At 42.1% G+C, this 11881-nt stretch overlaps 1 protein-coding gene across 1 annotated transcript in view; it reads left to right on the top strand.

The window, feature by feature from the left end:
• Positions 1-9612, top strand: part of LOC127923077 (ATP-binding cassette sub-family C member 12-like) — a gene marked incomplete at its 3' end in the record, with an annotated part of 18416 nt that extends 8804 nt beyond the window's left edge. The window contains exons 4-9 of the mRNA XM_052507005.1: positions 1015-1162; positions 2896-3044; positions 6646-6751; positions 7273-7517; positions 9237-9308; positions 9486-9612. Of these exons, the coding sequence (XP_052362965.1) occupies positions 1015-1162; positions 2896-3044; positions 6646-6751; positions 7273-7517; positions 9237-9308; positions 9486-9612 (847 nt within the window). The remainder of the gene's footprint in view (positions 1-1014; positions 1163-2895; positions 3045-6645; positions 6752-7272; positions 7518-9236; positions 9309-9485) is intronic.
• Positions 9613-11881: the final 2269 nt, after the last annotated feature.

The raw sequence follows: 11881 nt of genomic DNA, 5'->3' as shown, positions 1-11881 counted from the left end.
ACAGGTACTAACCCTCATAGGGGTCTCTGTCTACCTCATCTTCATCCCCATACAGGTACTAACCCTCATATGAGTCTCTGTCTACCTCATCTTCATCCCCATACAGGTACTAACCCTCATATGAGTCTCTGTCTACCTCATCTTCATCCCCATACAGGTACTAACCCTCATATGAGTCTCTGTCTACCTCATCTTCATCCCCATACAGGTACTAACCCTCATAGGGGTCTCTGTCTACCTCGTCTTCATCCCCAAACAGGAACTAACCCTCATAGGAGTCTCTGTCTACCTCATCTTCATCCCCAAACAGGAACTAACCCTAACCCTCCTAACAGTCTCTGTGACTGACCAGTATGTCTTGTGTTGTCTGTAGTTTACCAACCAGACTGACCAGTATGTTGTTGTGTTGTCTGTCTTTACCATGGGCCAGACTGAACCAGCATGTTGTTGTGTTGTCTGTAGTTTACCATGGACCAGACTGACCAGTATGTCGTTGTGTTGTCTGTAGTTTACCATGGGCCAGACTGACCAGTATGTTGTTGTGTTGTCTGTTGTTTACCATGGGCCAGACTGACCAGCATGTTTTTGTGTTGTCTGGAGTTTACCATGGGCCAGACTGACCAGCATGTTGTTGTGTTGTCTGTAGTTTACCATGGGCCAGACTGACCAGCATGTTGTTGTGTTGTCTGTAGTTTACCATGGGCCAGACTGACCAGCATGTTGTTGTGTTGTCTGTAGTTTACCATGGGCCAGACTGACCAGAATGTTGTTGTGTTGTCTGTAGTTTACCTTGGGCCAGACTGACCAGAATGTTGTTGTGCTCTCTGTAGTTTACCTTGGGCCAGACTGACCAGTATGTTGTCGTGTTGTCTGTTGTTTACCATGGGCCAGACTGACCAGTATGTCGTCGTGTTGTCTGTAGTTTACCATGGGCCAGACTGACCAGTATGTCGTCGTGTTGTCTGCAGTTTACCTTGGGCCAGACTGACCACTATGTCGTTGTGTCGTCTGTAGTTTTTCATGGCCAGACTGATCCAAGTGTTCAGGAGGAAAGCGGTGAGCGTCACAGACACTCGTGTCCGCACCATGAACGAGGTTCTCACCTGCATCAAACTCATCAAGATGTATGCCTGGGAAACCTCCTTCGAGAAGAAAATCACCGGTGAGGAAGAGTAGGGTCACCACAGGGTGTAGGGAAGGCATCTAAAGAGGATACTGAAGGTGTTTATTGGCCAAATACCATTTCCTGATAATATAGTAATGTGTAGATCTGTATGAAATAAAACATTTTGAATCCTTTTTAGTTCAAAGGTGTGTAGACATTCTATAGTCACTGTACATACTAGTATATTATTAGAGTTCTATAGTCACTGTACATACTAGTATATTATTAGAGTTCTATAGTCACTGTACATACTAGTATATTATTAGAGTTCTATAGTCACTGTACATACTAGTATATTATTAGAGTTCTATATTATTAGAGTTCTATAGTCACTGTACATACTAGTATATTATTAGAGTTCTATATTATTAGAGTTCTATAGTCACTCGACATACTAGTATATTATTAGAGTTCTATATTATTAGAGTTCTATAGTCACTGTACATACTAGTATATTATTAGAGTTCTATATTATTAGGTTCTATAGTCACTGTAATACTAGTATATTATTAGAGTTCTATATTATTAGAGTTCTATAGTCACTGTACATACTAGTATATTATTAGAGTTCTATAGTCACTGTACATACTAGTATATTATTAGAGTTCTATAGTCACTGTACATACTAGTATATTATTAGAGTTCTATAGTCACTGTACATACTAGTATATTATTAGAGTTCTATAGTCACTGTACATACTAGTATATTATTAGAGTTCTATATTATTAGAGTTCTATAGTCACTCGACATACTAGTACATTATTAGAGTTCTATATTATTAGAGTTCTATATTATTAGAGTTCTATAGTCACTGTACATACTAGTATATTATTAGAGTTCTATATTATTGGAGTTCTATAGTCACTGTACATACTAGTATATTATTAGAGTTCTATATTATTGGAGTTCTATAGTCACTGTACATACTAGTATATTATTAGAGTTCTATATTATTAGAGTTCTATAGTCACTGTACATACTAGTATATTATTAGAGTTCTATAGTCACTGTACATACTAGTATATTATTAGAGTTCTATAGTCACTGTACATACTAGTATATTATTAGAGTTCTATAGTCACTGTACATACTAGTATATTATTAGAGTTCTATATTATTAGAGTTCTATAGTCACTGTACATACTAGTATATTATTAGAGTTCTATAGTCACTGTACATACTAATATATTATTAGAGTTCTATATTATTAGAGTTCTATAGTCACTGTACATACTAGTATATTATTAGAGTTCTATATTAGTAGAGTTCTATAGTCACTGTACATACTAGTATAGTATTAGAGTTCTATATTATTCGAGTTCTATAGTCACTGTACATACTAGTATATTATTAGAGTTCTATATTATTAGAGTTCTATAGTCACTGTACATACTAGTATAGTATTAGAGTTCTATAGTCACTGTACATACTAGTATATTATTAGAGTTCTATAGTCACTGTACACACTAGTATATTATTAGAGTTCTATATTATTAGAGTTCTATAGTCACTGTACATACTAGTATATTATTAGAGTTCTATATTATTAGAGTTCTATAGTCACTGTACACACTAGTATATTATTAGAGTTCTAGAACATTTGGTATAAATCTTTACTAGAGTGTTGTTTACAGTGTACACAGTGTGTCTGGATATAGTGCCATGTAAAGGGAATAGGGATCCATTTTGGACACATTCCATATCTTGTCGTCCTGTGTTTCCCCATCAGACATCAGGAAGAATGAGAAGCAGCTGCTGGAGATGGCTGGCTACATCCAGAGTATTAACTCCTCCATCACAACCATCATCCCCACCCTGGCAACCATCCTCACCTTCGTAGTCCACACCCTGCTGGGCCTGCCCCTCAGCTCCTCGGAAGTGAGTAGTATACCTAATGCCTAGTCCTAATACCTAGTCCTAGTACCTAGTCCCAATACCTTGTCCTAATACCTAGTCCAAATACCTTGTCCTAATACCTAGACCTAATACCTAGTCCTAATACCTAGTCCCAATACCTTGTCCTAATACCTAGTCCTAATACATAGTCCTTATACCTAGACCTAATACCTGGTCCTAATACCTAGACCTAATACCTAGTCCTAATACCTAGACCTAATACCTAGTCCTAATACCTAGTCCTAATACCTAGACCTAATACCTAGACCTACCACCTAGACCTAGTCCTAATGCCTAGTCCTAATACCTAGTCCTAATGCCTTGTCCTAATACCTAGACCTAGTCCTAATACCCAGTCCTAATTCCTAGACCTAATACCTAGTCCTAATACCTAGTCCTAATACCTAGTCCTAATACCTAGTCCTAATACCTAGTCCTAATACCTAGTCCTAATACCTAGTCCTAATACCTAGTCCTAATACCTAGACCTAATACCTAGTCCTAATACCTAGACCTAGTACTAATACCTAGTCCTAATACCTAGTCCTAATACCTAGACCTAGTCCTAATACCTAGTCCTAATACCTAGACCTAGTCCTAATACCTAGTACTAATACCTAGACCTAGTCCTAATACCTAGTCCTAATACCTAGACCTAGTCCTAATACCTAGTCCTAATACCTAGACCTAGTCCTAATACCTAGTCCTAATGCCTAGTCCTAATACCTAGACCTAGTCCTAATACCTAGTCCTAATTCCTAGACCTAATACCTAGACCTAATACCTAGACCTAGTCCTAATACCTAGTCCTAATACCTAGTCCTAATACCTGTCCTAATACCTGTCCTAATACCTAGACCTAATATCTAGTCCTAATACCTAGACCTAGTCTTAATACCTAGTCCTAATGCCTAGTCCTAATACCTAGACCTAATACCTGGTCCTAATACCTAGACCTAATGCCTAGTCCTAATACCTAGTCCTAATACCTAGACCTAATACCTAGTCCTCATACCTAGACCTAGTCCTAATACCTAGTCCTAATACCTAGTCCTAATACCTAGACCTAATACCTGGTCCTAATACCTAGACCTGATACCGTTCCTAATACCTAGACCTAATACCTGGTCCTAATACCTAGACCTAATGCCTAGTCCTAATACCTGGTCCTAATACCTAGACCTAATACCTGGTCCTAATACCTAGTCCTAATATCTAGTCCTAATATCTAGTCCTAATATCTAGACCTAATATCTAGTCCTAATACCTAGTCCTATTACCTAGACCTAATACCTAGTCCTAATAACTAGTCCTAATACCTAGACCTAATGCCTAGTCCTAATACCTAGTCCTAATACCTGGTCCTAATACCTAGACCTAATACCTAGTCCTAATACCTAGTCCTAATACCTAGTCCTAATACCTAGTCCTAATACCTAGACCTAGTCCTAATACCTAGTCCTAATACCTAGACCTAGTCCTAATACCTAGTCCTAATACCTAGACCTAGTACTAATACCTAGTCCTAATACCTAGTCCTAATACCTAGACCTAGTCCTAATACCTAGTCCTAATACCTAGACCTAGTCCTAATACCTAGTACTAATACCTAGACCTAGTCCTAATACCTAGTCCTAATACCTAGACCTAGTCCTAATACCTAGTCCTAATACCTAGACCTAGTCCTAACACCTAGTCCTAATGCCTAGTCCTAATACCTAGACCTAGTCCTAATACCTAGTCCTACCTAGTCTAATACCTGTCCTAATACCTGTCCTAATACCTCGCCATCTTGTTTTTAGACCTAATATCTAGTCCTAATACCTAGACCTAGTCTTAATACCTAGTCCTGCCTAGTCCTAATACCTAGACCTAATACCTGGTCCTAATACCTAGACCTAATGCCTAGTCCTAATACCTAGTCCTAATACCTGACCTAATACCTAGTCCTCATACTGACCTATCCTAATACCTGTCCTAATACCTAGTCCTAATACCTAGACCTAATACCTGGTCCTAATACCTAGACCTGATACCGTTCCTAATACCTAGACCTAATACCTGGTCCTAATACCTAGACCTAATGCCTAGTCCTAATACCTGGTCCTAATACCTAGACCTAATACCTGGTCCTAATACCTAGTCCTAATATCTAGTCCTAATATCTAGTCCTAATATCTAGACCTAATATCTAGTCCTAATACCTAGTCCTATTACCTAGACCTAATACCTAGTCCTAATAACTAGTCCTAATACCTAGACCTAATGCCTAGTCCTAATACCTAGTCCTAATACCTGGTCCTAATACCTAGACCTAATACCTAGTCCTAATACCTAGTCCTAATACCTAGTGTAGTCCTAAGTCCTAATACCTAGACCTAGTCCTAATACCTAGTCCTAATACCTAGACCTAGTCCTAATACCTAGTCTAATACTAACCTGCCTAGTACCTGTGCCTAGACCTAGTCCTAATCCTGTCCTAATGTGTGGACCTAACCTAGTCCTAATGCCTACCTAATACCTAGACCTGTCCTAATACCTGTCCTAATACCTAGACCTAGTCCTCTAATACCTGTCCTAATACCTGTCCTAAATACCTAGACCTAATATCTAGTCCTAATACCTAGACATAGTCTTAATACCTAGTCTAATGCCTAGTCCTAATACCTAGACCTAATACCTGGTCCTAATACCTAGTCCTAATACCTGGACCTAATACCTAGTCCTCATACCTAGACCTAGTCCTAATACCTAGTCCTAATACCTAGTCCTAATACCTAGACCTAATACCTGGTCCTAATACCTAGACCTGATACCGTTCCTAATACCTAGACCTAATACCTGGTCCTAATACCTAGACCTAATGCCTAGTCCTAATACCTGGTCCTAATACCTAGACCTAATACCTGGTCCTAATACCTAGTCTAATATCTGGTCCTAATATCTAGTCCTAATATCTAGACCTAATGGGGTAGTGGGGTCCTATTACCTGACCTAATACCTAGTCCTAATAACTAGTCCTAATGACCTAATGCCTAGTCCTAATACCTAGTCCTAATACCTGGTCCTAATACCTAGACCTAATACCTAGTCTAATACCTAGTCCTAATACCTAGTCTAATGATTGGTCCTAATATCTAGTGGGGTCTGGGTCCTAATACCTAGTCCTAATAACTAGTCTAATCATACTGGTGTAGTATGTCTGGGTCTGCAGTCAGCAGACAGTCTGCAGTCAGCTTTGAGTACAGTAGTACCTAATGAAAGGCTTTTAGGTTAGCAGGCTAACATAGTCAGCTATGAATACAGTAGTACCTAATGAAAGGCCTTTAGCTCAGCAGGCTAACATAGTCAGCTATGAATACAGTAGTACCGAATGAATGGCCTTTAGCTCAGCAGGCTAACATAGTCAGCTAGAAATACAGTAGTACCTAATGAATGGCCTTTAGCTCAGAGAGATAACCACCTTGTGGTGTGTACTGTACTGTGAAGTCATGTCTCTTACTGTGTTGTTACCAGGCTGTTACCCTAATCGCCATCTTGTTTTTACCAGGCTGTTACCTAATCGCCATCTTGTTTTTACCAGGCTTTTACCACAATCGCCATCTTTAACTCCATGCGGTTCTCCCTGGGGTTGCTGCCGTTCTCTGTCAAAGCCATAGCCGAGGGACTTATCGATAGCCCGGCTAAAGGTGAGCCTCCTCTCCTTTAAAACATGATCAATCATCAACTTCATCCTCTTACTGTATATCATGAAGCACATGTGTCCTAAGCATTTCTGTTATCAGTCTCTTTGTAGCATGAAGATAAGCTCTGTGTGTGTGTGTGTGTGTGTGTGTGTGTGTGTGTGTGTGTGTGTGTGTGTGTGTGTGTGTGTGGTTAGATGTGGTGTGTGGGTTTGAATAATTTGTATGTGTTAAATCTACATGTTTACATTTGTGATTAGATGTGTGTGTGTGTGTGTGTGTGCCTGCGTGTGTGTGTGTGCCTGCATGTGTGCCTGGGGGTGGGGGGGTGGATGTGTTTGTGTGTGTGTGTGTGCCTGCTTGTGTGTGTGTGTGGGGGGGTTATGTATGTGTGTGTGTGTGCGTGTCCACTCTGTGTGTGTGTGGGGGTTGTGTATGGGTGTGTGCGTGTGTGTGCGTGTCCACTCTCTCTGTGTGTGTGTGTGTGTGTGTGTGCGTGTGCGTGTCCACTCTCTGTGTGTGTGTAGAAACTGCTGATGACACAGAACCCAGACTTACCTGGTCAGAGACACGGGTCCTCTTCGGCCCTGGTCATGGAGAGGCAACATTCACCTGGGCCGGGCCTGAAGGACAGACAACCACTACGGCACCAGGCACCACAGCCTCTCTGAAGGGAGGAAGGTGGAACCACAGGGCCAGAGTTAGGACTCACACACCGGGCAAGACCGAGGCCAAGCCCACCCTGAGAAACATCTCCTTCAACCTGCCTAAGGTAGGTGCTGGTTGGGGTTAGATAGGGCTTATGATTGGGTGAGGTGGGGTCTGGGTTAGATAGGGCTTATGATTGGGTGAGATAGGGCTTTTGATTGGGTGAGATGGGATGAGTGGGGTCTGGGTTAGATAGGGCTTTTGATTGGGTTAGATGGGGTGAGTGGGGTCTGGGTTAGATAGGGCTTTTGATTGGGTTAGATGGGGTGAGTGGGGTCTGGGTTAGATAGGGCTTTTGATTGGGTTAGATGGGGTGAGTGGGGTCTGGGTTAGATAGGGCTTTTGATTGGGTTAGATGGGGTGAGTGGGGTCTGGGTTAGATAATGCTTTTGATTGGGTGAGATGGGGTCTGGGTTAGGTGAGGTAAGCAGGGGTCAGAGTTAGATGAGGTAAGCAGGGGTCAGAGTTAGATGAGGTAAGCAGGGGTCAGAGTTAGATGAGGTAAGCAGGGGTCGGAGTTAATATAGGTTAAGCAGGGGTCAGAGTTAGATGAGGTAAGCAGGGGTCGGAGTTAGATGAGGTAAGCAGGGGTCAGAGTAAGATGAGGTAAGCAGGGGTCGGAGTTAGATGAGGTAAGCAGGGGTCGGAGTTAGATGAGGTAAGCAGGGGTCGGAGTTAGATGAGGTAAGCAGGGGTCAGAGTTGGATGAGGTAAGCAGGGGTCAGAATTAGATGAGGTAAGCAGGGGTCGGAGTTAGATGAGGTAAGCAGGGGTCAGAGTTAGATGAGGTAAGCAGGGGTCAGAGTTAGATGAGGTAAGCAGGGGTCAGAGTTAGATGAGGTAAGCAGGGGTCAGAGTTAGATGAGGTAAGCAGGGGTCAGAGTTAGATGAGGTAAGCAGGGGTCAGAGTTAGATGAGGTAAGCAGGGGTCGGAGTTAGATGAGGTAAGCAGGGGTCGGAGTTAGATGAGGTAAGCAGGGGTCAGAGTTAGATTAGTTAAGCAGGGGTCGGAGTTAGATGAGGTAAGCAGGGGTCAGAGTTAGATGAGTAAGCAGGGGTCGGAGTTAGATGAGGTAAGCAGGGGTCAGAGATAGATGAGGTAAGCAGGGTCAGAGTTAGATGAGGTAAGCAGGGGTCAGAGTTAGATGAGGTAAGCAGGGGTCAGAGTTAGATGAGGTAAGCAGGGGTCAGAGTTAGATGAGGTAAGCAGGGGTCAGAGTTAGATGAGGTAAGCAGGGGTCAGAGTTAGATGAGGTAAGCAGGGGTCAGAGTTAGATGAGGTAAGCTTCCAGAGGGTCAGAGTTAGATGAGGTAAGCAGGGGTCAGAGTTAGATGAGGTAAGCAGGGGTCGGAGTTAGATGAGGTAAGCAGGGGTCAGAGTTAGATGAGGTAAGCAGGGGTCAGAGTTAGATGAGGTAAGCAGGGGTCGGAGTTAATATAGGTTAAGCAGGGGTCAGAGTTAGATGAGGTAAGCAGGGGTCGGAGTTAGATGAGGTAAGCAGGGGTCAGAGTTAGATGAGGTAAGCAGGGGTCGGAGTTAGATGAGGTAAGCAGGGGTCGGAGTTAGATGAGGTAAGCAGGGGTCGGAGTTAGATGAGGTAAGCAGGGGTCAGAGTTAGATGAGGTAAGCAGGGGTCAGAGTTAGATGAGGTAAGCAGGGGTCGGAGTTAGATGAGGTAAGCAGGGGTCAGAGTTAGATGAGGTAAGCAGGGGTCAGAGTTAGATGAGGTAAGCAGGGGTCGGAGTTATGTGATTGATTACTGATGACTGTTTGCCTTTGTAGGGAAACCTGCTTGGTATCTGTGGCAACGTGGGAAGTGGGAAGACATCGCTGATATCGAGCATCTTAGAACAGGTTTGTTACCATTTATGAGTTAAATGTTCACGACTACAAACAATACATTCCAACATGGAATAAATGCGTCACTATGACTGAAAATGGCCAGACATGGTCAAATGAATGGTCTCATCCAAAAGATTCTTCCAGAAAGTGTATGAAGTAATGTTTTGTGTTGCGTGATATGTTCCCCAGATGCACCTGCAGCATGGTTCAGTCACAGCAGACGGAGTTAGTTTGCCTACGTTTCCCAGCAGGCCTGGATCTTCTCACTTTACGGTCCAAGACAATATCTTGATGGGGAACCCTTCAACCAGACCAGGTAATGTTACTGTGGTCTGTTCTCCTTTACTTTACCTGGCCAGGTATTGTTACTATGGTCTGTTCTCCTTTACTTTACCTGGCCAGGTAATGTTACTATGGTCTGTTCTCCTTTACTTTACCTGGCCAGGTAATGTTACTGTTCTCCTTTACTTTACCTGGCCAGGTAATGTTACTATGGTCTGTTCTCCTTTACTTTACCTGGCCAGGTAATGTTACTGTGGTCTGTTCTCCTTTACTTTACCTGGCCAGGTAATGTTACTGTTCTCCTTTACTTTACCTGGTCAGGTAATGTTACTGTTCTCCTTTACTTTACCTGGCCAGGTAATGTTACTGTTCTCCTTTACTTTACCTGGCCAGGTAATGTTACTATGGTCTGTTCTCCTTTACTTTACCTGGCCAGGTAATGTTACTATGGTCTGTTCTCCTTTACTTTACCTGGCCAGGTAATGTTACTGTTCTCCTTTACTTTACCTGGTCAGGTAATGTTACTATGGTCTGTTCTCCTTTACTTTACCTGGTCAGGTAATGTTACTGTGGTCTGTTCTCCTTTACTTTACCTGGTCAGGTAATGTTACTGTGGTCTGTTCTCCTTTACTTTACCTGGTCAGGTAATGTTACTATGGTCTGTTCTCCTTTACTTTACCTGGTCAGGTAATGTTACTGTGGTCTGTTCTCCTTTACTTTACCTGGTCAGGTAATGTTACTATGGTCTGTTCTCCTTTACTTTACCTGGTCAGGTAATGTTACTATGGTCTGTTCTCCTTTTACTTTACCTGGTCAGGTAATGTTACTGTGGTCTGTTCTCCTTTACTTTACCTGGCCAGGTAATGTTACTGTGGTCTGTTCTCCTTTACTTTACCTGGTCAGGTAATGTTACTATGGTCTGTTCTCCTTTACTTTACCTGGTCAGGTAATGTTACTGTGGTCTGTTCTCCTTTACTTTACCTGGTCAGGTAATGTTACTGTGGTCTGTTCTCCTTTACTTTACCTGGTCAGGTAATGTTACTGTTCTGTTCTCCTTTACTTTACCTGGTCAGGTAATGTTACTATGGTCTGTTCTCCTTTACTTTACCTGGCCAGGTAATGTTACTGTGGTCTGTTCTCCTTTACTTTACCTGGTCAGGTAATGTTACTGTGGTCTGTTCTCCTTTACTTTACCTGGTCAGGTAATGTTACTGTTCTGTTCTCCTTTACTTTACCTGGTCAGGTAATGTTACTGTGGTCTGTTCTCCTTTACTTTACCTGGCCAGGTAATGTTACTGTGGTCTGTTCTCCTTTACTTTACCTGGTCAGGTAATGTTACTGTGGTCTGTTCTCCTTTACTTTACCTGGTCAGGTAATGTTACTGTGGTCTGTTCTCCTTTACTTTACCTGGTCAGGTAATGTTACTGTGGTCTGTTCTCCTTTACTTTACCTGGCCAGGTAATATTACTATGGTCTGTTCTCCTTTACTTTACCTGGTCAGGTAATGTTACTGTTCTCCTTTACTTTACCTGGTCAGGTAATGTTACTGTGGTCTGTTCTCCTTTACTTTACCTGGTCAGGTAATGTTACTATGGTCTGTTCTCCTTTACTTTACCTGGTCAGGTAATGTTACTGTGGTCTGTTCTCCTTTACTTTACCTGGTCAGGTAATGTTACTATGGTCTGTTCTCCTTTTACTTTACCTGGTCAGGTAATGTTACTGTGGTCTGTTCTCCTTTACTTTACCTGGTCAGGTAATATTACTATGGTCTGTTCTCCTTTACTTTACCTGGTCAGGTAATGTTACTGTGGTCTGTTCTCCTTTACTTTACCTGGTCAGGTAATGTTACTATGGTCTGTTCTCCTTTACTTTACCTGGTCAGGTAATGTTACTATGGTCTGTTCTCCTTTACTTTACCTGGTCAGGTAATGTTACTGTGGTCTGTTCTCCTTTACTTTACCTGGCCAGGTAATATTACTATGGTCTGTTCTCCTTTACTTTACCTGGCCAGGTAATGTTACTGTGGTCTGTTCTCCTTTACTTTACCTGGCCAGGTAATATTACTATGGTCTGTTCTCCTTTACTTTACCTGGTCAGGTAATGTTACTGTGGTCTGTTCTCCTTTACTTTACCTGGTCAGGTAATGTTACTATGGTCTGTTCTCCTTTACTTTACCTGGTCAGGTAATGTTACTATGGTCTGTTCTCCTTTACCTGGCCAGGTAATGTTACTGTGGTCTGTTCTCCTTTACTTTACCTGGTCAGGTAATGTTACTGTGGTCTGTTCTCCTTTACTTTACCTGG

Source organism: Oncorhynchus keta, unplaced genomic scaffold, assembly GCF_023373465.1.
Source record: "Oncorhynchus keta strain PuntledgeMale-10-30-2019 unplaced genomic scaffold, Oket_V2 Un_contig_28221_pilon_pilon, whole genome shotgun sequence".
Classification (NCBI taxonomy): Eukaryota; Metazoa; Chordata; class Actinopteri; order Salmoniformes; family Salmonidae; genus Oncorhynchus; species Oncorhynchus keta.
The sequence above is the reverse complement of the archived record's forward strand: the minus strand, read 5'-3'. Positions and strand labels throughout refer to the sequence as shown.